Source organism: Oncorhynchus kisutch, unplaced genomic scaffold (genome assembly GCF_002021735.2).
Source record: "Oncorhynchus kisutch isolate 150728-3 unplaced genomic scaffold, Okis_V2 scaffold4045, whole genome shotgun sequence".
NCBI lineage: Eukaryota > Metazoa > Chordata > Actinopteri > Salmoniformes > Salmonidae > Oncorhynchus > Oncorhynchus kisutch.
Window position 1 is genome coordinate 37,503 of NW_022265990.1, and position 12,421 is coordinate 49,923.

The window sequence follows — 12,421 nt, forward strand, 5'->3', positions numbered from 1 at the left end:
TCTCTCTGTTCCATCCTCTGCTCTAGGAGTCACTGTTTCAAATACCTGGGCTGTTTACTGGGCTTCGTAACGGTTTGAACTTCCTCTCTCTCTGTTCCATCCTCTGCTCTAGGAGTCACTGTTTCAAATACCTGGGCTGTTTGCTGGGCTTTGTGAGCCCATTCTGCTTGATCTCTCCTAGAGTTGAATTGTTTGAAATAGCTTAGATGCTCGCTGTATTTTAGTGACCTTTTGCTTTCTCTCTGTGTTTTGATTCCCTCTGCCTTAAGGGGTCGAACCGAGTCCTCGTATTTCCCCGAGGTGGATCATGTTACGACCAGAGAGAGAATGGAGGACCCTGCCTTCAACCTGACGCAGCTGGTAGCTGACCTCAGGGCCCTGGAAGAGGAGAACTGGCTGTCCATCAGGAACGACCCCGCCAGGGGTCCCAGTCACCTCAAGGAGCCCACCAGGGGCCCCAGTCACCTCAAGGACCCCGACAGGGGCTCCAGTCACCTCAGGGACCCCGACAGGGGCCCCAGTCACCTCAAGGAGCCCACCAGGGGCCCCAGTCACCTCAAGGACCCCGACAGGGGCCCCAGTCACCTCAAGGAGCCCACCAGGGGCCCCAGTCACCTCAAGGACCCCGACAGGGGCCCCAGTCACCTCAAGGACCCCGACAGGGGCCCCAGTCACCTCAAGAACCCAGCCAGGGGCCCCAGTCACCTCAAGGACCCCACATCCAAGCCCTCTGAAAGGGAGAGAGAAGCACCTCCGCTCCCCCCTCTGCTGGTTCCTCCTCCTATCCCTCCTCGGACAACATCATGGTACCTCGCCAGCCCCTCCCCTGAACTACAACTACACGTCCCAGAATCCCTCAGTGGCTCGGGCAGGAAGTGCCACAGCCCCTGTCTCCTGTTAGACAGGAAGTGCAGCAGCAGCCCATCGATAGTGAGGAAGTTCGAGGCGATGCTGCAGGAGAACGAGGGGAAAGTTCTGACGGAGGCGGGGTTTACCACCTGCGCTGTTCCCTTTAACTCCCATTGCAACGCGGGCTGTTGCCACAACCGCTGGTCCTTCGGCAGCAGCAAGTCGTCCACCTATGTGCCTGTCCAGAAGAGCCTGTCTGAAGTCAACATAGTGAGTGCTGCTGGGAAGGACTTGATCCACGACTACAGGCCCGTTGAGAAACCTAGAAGTCCTAGAAGCCCTGAGAGAGAGAGTCATATACAACCTGGAAACAAAGACCTAGCAGTTTCACACATCTGTCTTGACCTTACCTTAGAGTTACCCCCTCCAGGCTCCAACCCTCCAGGCTCCAACCCTCCAGGCTCCAACCCTCCAGGCTCCAACCCTCCAGGCTCCAACCCTCCAGACTCCAACCCTCCAGACTCCAACCCTCCAGGCTCCAACCCTCCAGACTCCAACCCTCCAGGCCACAGTAGGAATATGATGCTGGAACAGGCCACTGCTGAGTTTAACAGGACTCTCTTCCAGGCTGAGATGGGTCGAGGGATGGAGGACGATGAGGTAGAGGACAGTTTTACATCAGCGGGTGTCTCTAAAAGGGGCGTACCAGACGGTACGACGGTATGTGGCGAGGTCACACACGGGGTCACCAGGGAGACGAACATTGACCTCCCGCCACGGCACACCACAGAGGTTAGACAGAAGGAGGTGATCTTTGACATCACAGCTCAGAAGCTGAGTTCAGGGATCAAACTGAGCCAGGCTCTGCCCCCATCTGACCCTCATCCAGGGGTCACCGTCAGGACCTTTGACCCCCCTGCCACCTCTGACCTTTCACCCCAACGCCCAGAAGTTGCGTTTAAGAACATGCCTTCTAACCCGGCAACACGTTGCCCTGAGGTCAAACACAAAGCTGGACCCCCCAACAGCCTGTCTACGCCCACACTGCACAGGTCCATCTCTAGTGAATACAAGCAGCCTGCCCAGACTACACACACGGCTCCAGGACCAGAGGTGAGTGCCAGTCCGAAGAGGGACATCAAGGCCCAAGGAGCGAGGCCTCATTCCGTTAAGTCATGCCCAGCTCCCCAGCCTCCTACATACTTCAGGCCGAGGCAGGTTGGGCAACCTGGGTGTCGCTCAACCACAACGCAGGACATCCTTAAAACTGGATCTGGGGGGTCAGGACTCTGTGTGCCTGGCGGGTCAGGACTCTGTGTGCCTGGCGGGTCAGGACTCTGTGTGCCTGGCGGGTCAGGACTCTGTGTGCCTGGCGGGTCAGGACTCTGTGTGCCTGGGGGGTCAGGACTCCGTGTGCCTGGGGGGTCAGGACTCCGTGTGCCTGGGGGGTCAGGACTCTGTGTGCCTGGGGGGTCAGGACTCCGTGTGCCTGGGGGGTCAGGACTCCGTGTGCCTGGGGGGTCAGGACTCCGTGTGCCTGGGGGGTCAGGACTCCGTGTGCCTGGGGGGTCAGGACTCCGTGGTGTAATGAGCGACCAGCCCTGGAAGCCCCTGACTCTGGCTGCGTTACGTCCGTCTGACTCCAGGTCTAATTACGGAGCTGTGGAGAGGATCCTGAAGAGCTATGAGAACACTGCCTGGAGCCAGCGGTATCAGAACCATACCCAACCCACTGAGTCCAGCCCTAACGCTGGACCCAGCCTCAGGCCTGACCCTGGACCCAGCCTCAGCCCCAGTCCTAACCCTGGTCTCAGCCCCAGTCCTAACCCTGGTCTCAGCCCCAGTCCTAACCCTGGTCTCAGCCCCAGTCCTAACCCTGGTCTCAGCCCCAGTCCTAACCCTGGTCTCAGCCCCAGCCCTAACCCTGGTCTCAGCCCCCGTCTCAGCCCCAGCCCTAACCCTGGGCTCAGCCCCAGTCCTAACCCTGGGCTCAGCCCCAGCCCTAACCCTGGTCCCAGCCCCAGACAGGAAGAGGAACTCATGGATCTTCTGGAGGAGATGATGGATAAGGATTACTGGGATCAGTCAGGCCCTGCCTCTGGACACTCCTCCCACACACATTCTCACCACAGCCAGCTGACCAGCTCCCACAGAGAGACGAGGCTAACCATGCAGGTGGGTACAGTGTTAAAACGCAGACACATGAATACACACACACACACATACACATACACACACACCAACACGGGGTCCTGGTTAATGGTCCCCTAGTTCCTATGGGTCCTGGTTAATGGTCCCCTAGTTCCTATGGGTCCTGGTTAATGGTCCCCTAGTTCCTATGGGTCCTGGTTAATGGTCCCCTAGTTCCTATGGGTCCTGGTTAATGGTCCCCTAGTTCCTATTGGTCCTGGTTAATGGTCCCTATGGGTCCTGGTTAATGGTCCCCTAGTTCCTATGGGTCCTGGTTAATGGTCCCCCAGTTCCTATGGGTCCTGGTTAATGGTCCCCTAGTTCCTATGGGTCCTGGTTAATGGTCCCCTAGTTCCTATGGGTCCTGGTTAATGGTCCCCTAGTTCCTATGGATCCTGGTTAATGGTCCCCTAGTTCCTATGGGTACTGGTTAATGGTCCCCTAGTTCCTATGGGTCCTGGTTAATGGTCCCCTAGTTCCTATGGGTCCTGGTTAATGGTCCCCTAGTTCCTATGGGTCCTGGTTAATGGTCCCCTAGTTCCTATGGGTCCTGGTTAATGGTCCCCTAGTTCCTATTGGTCCTGGTTAATGGTCCCCTAGTTCCTATGGGTCCTGGTTAATGGTCCCCTAGTTCCTATGGGTCCTGGTTAATGGTCCCCTAGTTCCTATGGGTCCTGGTTAATGGTCCCCTAGTTCCTATGCGTCCTGGTTAATGGTCCCCTAGTTCCTATGGGTCCTGGTTAATGGTCACCTAGTTCCTATGGGTCCTGGTTAATGGTCCCCTAGTTCCTATGGGTCCTGGTTAATGGTCCCTATGGGTCCTGGTTAATGGTCCCCTAGTTCCTATTGGTCCTGGTTAATGGTCCCTAGTTCCTATTTGTCCTGGTTAATGGTTCCTATGGGTCCTGTTTAATGGTCCCCTAGTTCCTATGGATCCTGGTTAATGGTCCCCTAATTCCTATGGGTCCTGGTTAATGGTCCCTATGGGTCCTGGTTAATGGTCCCCTAGTTCCTATGTGTCCTGGTTAATGGTCCCTAGTTCCTATGGGTCCTGGTTAATGGTTCCTATGGGTCCTGGTTAATGGTCCCCTAGTTGCTATGGGTCCTGGTTAATGGTCCCCTAGTTCCTCTGGGTCCTGGTTAATGGTCCCCTAGTTCCTATGGGTCCTGGTTAATGGTCCCCTAGTTCCTATGGGTCCTGGTTGACGGTCCCCTAGTTCCTATGGGTCCTGGTTGACGGTCCCCTAGTTCCTATGGGTCCTGGTTAATGGTCCCCTAGTCCCTATGTGTCCTGGTTAATGGTCCCCTAGTTCCTATGGGTCCTGGTTGACGGTCCCCTAGTTCCTAAGGGTCCTGGTTGACGGTCCCCTAGTTCCTATGGGTCCTGGTTGATGGTCCCCTAGTTCCTATGGGTCCTGGTTAATGGTCCCCTAGTTCCTCTGGGTCCTGGTTAATGGTCCCCTAGTTCCTATTGGTCCTGGTTGACGGTCCCCTAGTTCCTATGGGTCCTGGTTGACGGTAGTACACTCCAGGTAAAAGGGGACCTCACACACATTCCGTTGTGAAATCCTCCCTGATTGTCCTAGTCTGAGGACAACACCGTGGGGAATGGTGTTTATTTCGGCTATGTGCAGAAGGACAGAGGCCAAAGCCTCCTGGTTGGCTGCAATGTGGCCCATTTCACTTTTAACAGCCTTGTAACAAAGGAACCATGAAGTTAACTTGGCAGGAAGACACTCTAACCTCCAAATCCAACAGTTTCATCTTTAGTCTCTCACTCTCTCTCTCTCACTCTCACCTCTCACCCCCCCCCTCTCACTCTCACCCCCCCTCTCTCTCTCTCTCACTCTCACCTCTCACTCTCACCTCTCACTCTCACCCCCCCCTCTCACCCCCCCCTCTCTCTCTCGCTCTCACCCCCTCACTCTCACCCCCTCACTCTCACCCCCCCCCTCTCACTCTCAACCTCCCCCTCACTCTCACCTCTCACTCTCACCCCCCCTCTCACTCTCACTCTCTCACTCTCACTCTCACCCCCCCTCTCTCACTCTCACCCCCTTCACTCTGACTCTCACCCCCCCTCTCTCACTCTCAACCCCCCCCTCGCTCTCTCTCACTCTCACCCCCCCTCTCTCTTGCTCTCTCACTCTCACCCCCCTCTCACTCTCACCCCCCCCCTCTCTCTCTCGCTCTCACCCCCTCTCTCTCTCTCGCTCTCTCACTCTCACCCCCCCCCTCTCACTCTCACCCCCCCTCTCTCTCGCTCTCACCCTCGCTCTCTCACTCTCACCCCCACCCCCCCCTCTCTCTCTCTTGCTCCCCCCCTCTCACTCTCACCCCCCCTCTCTCTCTCGCTCTCTCACTCTCACCCCCCCCTCTCTCTCACTCACCCCCCCCCTCTCTCTCTCTCTCTCACCCCCCCTCTCTCTCTCGCTCTCTCACTCTCACCCCCCCTCTCACTCTCACCCCCCCTCTCTCTCGCTCTCACCCCCCCCTCTCTCTCTCTCGCTCTCACCCCCTCTCTCTCTCTCACTCTCACCCCCACCCCCCCTCTCTCTCGCTCTCACCCCCCCCCCTCTCTCTCTCTTGCTCCCCCCCTCTCACTCTCACCCTAACTCTCAGTTGGAAGCGAAAGGTTTCTGGTCCTGTGTTGTGTAATTACAGAAATATCTCCAGCCAGCCAGCTGCCTCTGAGCCCCCCCCGCCCCCCAGACCACAGGAATGAAACCTCCCTTTAGATGAAACTGCTGTAATGTAATGCAAATGTTTCTGAAAGCATGAGAGTCAGTCAGTGATTAGCAGACCTATTAGATTGGCCATCAGAGAGAGAGAGAGAGAGGGAGAATGTAGTGGAACTAGAAGCTCAGAATGAGATGGCCATCAGAGAGAGAGAGAGAGGGAGAATGTAGTGGAACTAGAAGTTCAGAATGAGATGGTCATCAGAGAGAGAGAGAGGGAGAATGTAGTGGAACTAGAATCTCAGAATGAGATGGTCATCAGAGAGAGAGAGAGAGAGAGAATGTAGTGGAACTAGAAGCTCAGAATGAGATGGTCATCAGAGAGAGAGAGAGAGAGAGAGAGAGAATATAGTGGAACTAGAAGCTCAGAATGAGATGGTCATCAGAGAGAGAGAGAGAGAGAATGTAGTGGAACTAGAAGCTCAGAATGAGATGGTCATCAGAGAGAGAGAGAGAATGTAGTGGAACTAGAAGCTCAGAATGAGATGGTCATCAGAGAGAGAGAGAATATAGTGGAACTAGAAGCTCAGAATGAGATGGTCATCAGAGAGAGAGAGAGAGAGAGAGAATGTAGTGGAACTAGAAGCTCAGAATGAGATGGTCATCAGAGAGAGAGAGAGAGAATATAGTGGAACTAGAAGCTCAGAATGAGATGGTCATCAGAGAGAGAGAGAGAGAGAATATAGTGGAACTAGAAGCTCAGAATGAGATGGTCATCAGAGAGAGAATGTAGTGGAACTAGAAGCTCAGAATGAGATGGTCATCAGAGAGAGAGAGAGAGAGAATGTAGTGGAACTAGAAGCTCAGAATGAGATGGTCATCGCTCTGACTGGAATATTTGTTCATGTCATCTTGATCGAGGACAGATTAGCTTTGGGTCTGTATGAGGCGCTGTCCTGCAGTCAATTACCAAAAGCCTCATGGGTGGAATGTTATTCATGTTTTTCATAATTTCATAAACATTTTTTTAATTTTTTTAACTTGATGAAAATCTGGTGTTTCTATGACAAACAGTTGTTTGTTATATTTCAGTCTTCTGTAATGTATAAACTACATTGCTGCCTGCTATATGATGAGAGAGCTGTGGGTTGGCAGACCACTACATTGCTGCCTGCTATATGATGAGGGAGATGAGAGAGCTGTGGGTTGGCAGACCACTACATTGCTGCCTGCTATACGATGAGGGAGATGAGAGCTGTGGGTTGGCAGACCACTACATTGCTGCCTGTTATATGATGAGGGACAGTGTCTGACAGACCACTACATTGCTGCCTGCTATACGATGAGGGACAGTGTCTGACAGACCACTACATTGCTGCCTGCTATATGATGAGGGACAGTGTCTGACAGACCACTACATTGCTGCCTGCTATACGATGAGGGACAGTGTCTGACAGACCACTACATTGCTGCCTGCTATACGATGAGGGACAGTGTCTGACAGACCACTACATTGCTGCCTGCTATACGATGAGGGACAGTGTCTGACAGACCACTACATTGCTGCCTGCTATACGATGAGGGACAGTGTCTGACAGACCACTACATTGCTGCCTGCTATACGATGAGGGACAGTGTCTGACAGACCACTACATTGCTGCCTGCTATACGATGAGGGACAGTGTCTGACAGACCACTACATTGCTGCCTGCTATACGATGAGGGACAGTGTCTGACAGACCACTACATTGCTGCCTGCTATACGATGAGGGACAGTGTCTGACAGACCACTACATTGCTGCCTGCTATACGATGAGGGACAGTGTCTGACAGACCACTACATTGCTGCCTGCTATACGATGAGGGACAGTGTCTGACAGACCACTACATTGCTGCCTGCTATACGATGAGGGACAGTGTCTGACAGACCACTACATTGCTGCCTGCTATACGATGAGGGACAGTGTCTGACAGACCACTACATTGCTGCCTGCTATACGATGAGGGACAGTGTCTGACAGACCACTACATTGCTGCCTGCTATATGATGAGGGACAGTGTCTGACAGACCACTACATTGCTGCCTGCTATATGATGAGGGACAGTGTCTGACAGACCACTACATTGCTGCCTGCTATACGATGAGGGACAGTGTCTGACAGACCACTACATTGCTGCCTGCTATATGATGAGGGACAGTGTCTGACAGACCACTACATTGCTGCCTGCTATACGATGAGGGACAGTGTCTGACAGACCACTACATTGCTGCCTGCTATACGATGAGGGACAGTGTCTGACAGACCACTACATTGCTGCCTGCTATACGATGAGGGACAGTGTCTGACAGACCACTACATTGCTGCCTGCTATACGATGAGGGACAGTGTCTGACAGACCACTACATTGCTGCCTTCTATACGATGAGGGACAGTGTCTGACAGACCACTACATTGCTGCCTGCTATACGATGAGGGACAGTGTCTGACAGACCACTACATTGCTGCCTGCTATATGATGAGGGACAGTGTCTGACAGACCACTACATTGCTGCCTGCTATACGATGAGAGACAGTGTCTGACAGACCACTACATTGCTGCCTGCTATACGATGAGGGACAGTGTCTGACAGACCACTACATTGCTGCCTGCTATACGATGAGGGACAGTGTCTGACAGACCACTACATTGCTGCCTGCTATATGATGAGGGACAGTGTCTGACAGACCACTACATTGCTGCCTGCTATACGATGAGGGACAGTGTCTGACAGACCACTACATTGCTGCCTGCTATACGATGAGGGACAGTGTCTGACAGACCACTACATTGCTGCCTGCTATACGATGAGGGACAGTGTCTGACAGACCACTACATTGCTGCCTGCTATACGATGAGGGACAGTGTCTGACAGACCAATCAACCTGCACATGTCCTCTACTGTAAGCTTGTTGTTATTGTTTAATGTCTTGTTGTTTTGACCCTTGGTGGTTGTTGTTGTTGTTGTTGTTGACATTTTGTTTCTTATTATCTTGATATTGTAAATATCCAAAGTTAAACTTTGACAATATGTACATTGTTACATCATGTCAATAAAAGCTCAAATTTAAATATAATTATTATATTAAGTGTAATATTGGGATGCAGGCGGACACAGTACTGGTGTCTTCTTTATTTAAACCCATAACCATGTGTATGAGGGGGATCCTTCTGTTTCAAAGTAGATTTTTGTTTTAAGACAACCCGAGAATCTCTCTCTCTCTCTCTCTCTCTCTCTGTGACCCTGATTTAGCCCCACCTTGCACTAAAAGGTTAACTATCTTAGGGGATTCAATACAAGGTGCACGATAGTTGTCACGGCCGTCGGAAGAAGTAGACCAAAGTGCATCGTGGGGTGAGCGGACATTTTCCTTTTTTAAATGTTTAAATGTCAACAACAAACGAAACAACAACCGTGACGCTTCCAGGGATATGATGCCTCTAACAACGGTAACTACCCACACTGGAAGAAGGGGAAAAGGGCTGCCTAAGTATGATTCCCAATCAGAGACAATGATAGACAGCTGTCCCTGATTGAGAACCATACCGGGCCAAAACATAGAAATACAGAAACACAGAATGCCCCCCCCCCACATCACACCCTGACCAACTAGAGAAATACAGGAATACAGAATGCCCCCCCCCACATCACACCCTGACCAACTAGAGAAATACAGGAACACAGAATGCCCCCCCCCCCACATCACACCCTGACCAACTAGAGAAATAAAGGAATACAGAATGCCCCCCCCCCCCCCCCCACATCACACCCTGACCAACTAGAGAAATAAAGGAATACAGAATGCCCACCCCCACATCACACCCTGACCAACTAGAGAAATAAAGGAATACAGAATGCCCCCCCCCCCCCCCACATCACACCCTGACCAACTAGAGAAATAAAGGAATACAGAATGCCCCCCCCCCCCCCCCCCACATCACACCCTGACCAACTAGAGAAATAAAGGAACACAGAATGCCCCCCCCCCCCCACATCACACCCTGACCACTAGAGAAATAAAGGAATACAGAATGCCCCCCCCCCACATCACATCCTGACCAACTAGAGAAATAAAGGAATAGAGAATGCCCCCCCCCCCCACATCACACCCTGACCAACTAGAGAAATAAAGGAATACAGAATGCCCCCCCCCCCACATCACACCCTGACCAACTAGAGAAATAAAGGAATACAGAATGCCCCCCCCCCCCCCCCACATCACACCCTGACCAACTAGAGAAATAAACCGTCTCTCTAAGGTCAGGGGGGGGGGACTATAAACCGTCTCTCTAAGGTCAGGGGGGGGGACTATAAACCGTCTCTCTAAGGTCAGGGGGGGGGGGACTATAAACCGTCTCTCTAAGGTCAGGGGGGGGGACTACAAACCGTCTCTCTAAGGTCAGGGGGGGGGACTATAAACCGTCTCTCTAAGGTCAGGGGGGGGGGACTATAAACCGTCTCTCTAAGGTCAGGGGGGGGGACTATAAACCGTCTCTCTAAGGTCAGGGGGGGACTATAAACTGTCTCTCTAAGGTCAGGGGGGGGGGACTATAAACCGTCTCTCTAAGGTCAGGGGGGGGGGACTATAAACCGTCTCTCTAAGGTCAGGGGGGGGGGACTATAAACCGTCTCTCTAAGGTCAGGGGGGGGACTATAAACCGTCTCTCTAAGGTCGGGGGGGGGGACTATAAACCGTCTCTCTAAGGTCGGGGGGGGACTATAAACCGTCTCTCTAAGGTCGGGGGGGGACTATAAACCGTCTCTCTAAGGTCGGGGGGGGGGGGACTATAAACCGTCTCTCTAAGGTCAGGGGGGGGGACTATAAACCGTCTCTCTAAGGTCAGGGGGGGGACTATAAACCGTCTCTCTAAAGTCAGGGGGGGGACTATAAACCGTCTCTCTAAGGTCAGGGGGGGGGACTATAAACCGTCTCTCTAAGGTCAGGGGGGGACTATAAACCGTCTCTCTAAGGTCGGGGGGGGGACTATAAACCGTCTCTCTAAGGTCAGGGGGGGGGGACTATAAACCGTCTCTCTAAGGTCAGGGGGGGGACTATAAACCGTCTCTCTAAGGTCAGGGGGGGGGGACTATAAACCGTCTGTCTAAGGTCAGGGGGGGGGACTATAAACCGTCTCTCTAAGGTCAGGGGGGGGACTATAAACCGTCTCTCTAAGGTCAGGGGGGGGACTATAAACCGTCTCTCTAAGGTCAGGGGGGGGGGGGACTATAAACCGTCTGTCTAAGGTCAGGGGGGGGGGACTATAAACCGTCTCTCTAAGGTCAGGGGGGGGACTATAAAACCGTCTCTCTAAGGTCAGGGGGGGGGGACTATAAACCGTCTCTCTAAGGTCAGGGGGGGGGACTATAAACCGTCTCTCTAAGGTCAGGGGGGGGGACTATAAACCGTCTCTCTAAGGTCAGGGGGGGGGGGACTATAGTGCAGCTCACTATAACAGACTATAAACCGTCTCTCTAAGGTCAGGGGGGGGGACTATAAACCGTCTCTCTAAGGTCGGGGGGGGGGGACTATAAACCGTCTCTCTAAGGTCAGGGGGGGGGGACTATAAACCGTCCTCTCTAAGGTCAGGGGGGGGGACTATAAACCGTCTCTCTAAGGTCAGGGGGGGGGGACTATAAACCGTCTCTCTAAGGTCAGGGGGGGGGAACTATAAACCGTCTCTCTAAGGTCGGGGGGGGGGACTATAAACCGTCTCTCTAAGGTCAGGGGGGGGGGGACTATAAACCGTCTCTCTAAGGTCAGGGGGGGGGGGACTATAAACCGTCTCTCTAAGGTCGGGGGGGGACTATAGTGCAGCTCACTATAACAGACTATAAACCGTCTCTCTAAGTTCAGGGGGGGGGACTATAAACCGTCTCTCTAAGGTCAGGGGGGGGGGGACTATAAACCGTCTCTCTAAGTTCAGGGGGGGGGACTATAAACCGTCTCTCTAAGTTCAGGGGGGGGGACTATAGTGCCACTCACTATAACAGACTATAAACCATGTTCTGTATGTGATCTCCCAGAGAACATCTGGGAAAATGTCTTTCAAAAAGACACCTTGCATTAAATGCTGGGCTCCCGGAGTGGTTCAGTGGTCTAAGGCACTGCATCTCAGTGCTAGAGGTGTCACTACAGACCCTGGTTCGAAATCCAGGCTGTATCACAACCGGCCGTGATTGGGACTATAAACCGGGCGGAGCACAATTGGCCCAGCATCGTCCGGGTTTTGGCCCCGGTGTAGGCCGTCATTGTAAATAAAGAATTTATTCTTAAACTGACTTGCCCTAGATATATAAAGGTTACATCATTATTATTTAATTATTTTCAGTATCACTTTCTCAGTATCCCGTCTCTATCCAACAGACTGACAGTAGCCAAGAAGTAGAGTTAGGTGCTCAAGGGGGCTACAGAGGACGAAGGTAGGAGATCATATGGAAAGTATTCCAACTCCAATGGTGTTCTGAAGTGAAATAGAGTCGATCGCCGAGGGCTGCAGATGACCTGGAGAAATGTAGCCACCTGTTCCTGCTCAAATAATGTTTTTATGGCTGATTGGAGTGAGGAATGTTTGTTAATTCTCTCTCTGTCTTCTCTCTCCTCTCTCTCTCTCTCTCTGTCTCTCCCTCTCTCTTCTGTCTCTCCTTTCTTCTCCCTCTCTTCTTC

The 12,421-nt window shown here is 52.7% G+C and overlaps 1 protein-coding gene across 3 annotated transcripts in view; it reads left to right on the forward strand.

Moving 5' to 3' along the window:
• LOC109885678 (nascent polypeptide-associated complex subunit alpha, muscle-specific form) overlaps positions 1-12,421 on the forward strand; it is a 35,250-nt gene that overhangs the window by 21,101 nt on the left and 1,728 nt on the right. For 2 of the 3 annotated variants that reach the window (XM_031822007.1, XM_031822008.1), the window contains exon 4: positions 270-3,024. In XM_031822007.1, the coding sequence (XP_031677867.1) occupies positions 270-3,024 (2,755 nt within the window). The remainder of the gene's footprint in view (positions 1-269; positions 3,025-12,421) is intronic. The other variant, XM_031822009.1, reaches the window with a different exon arrangement.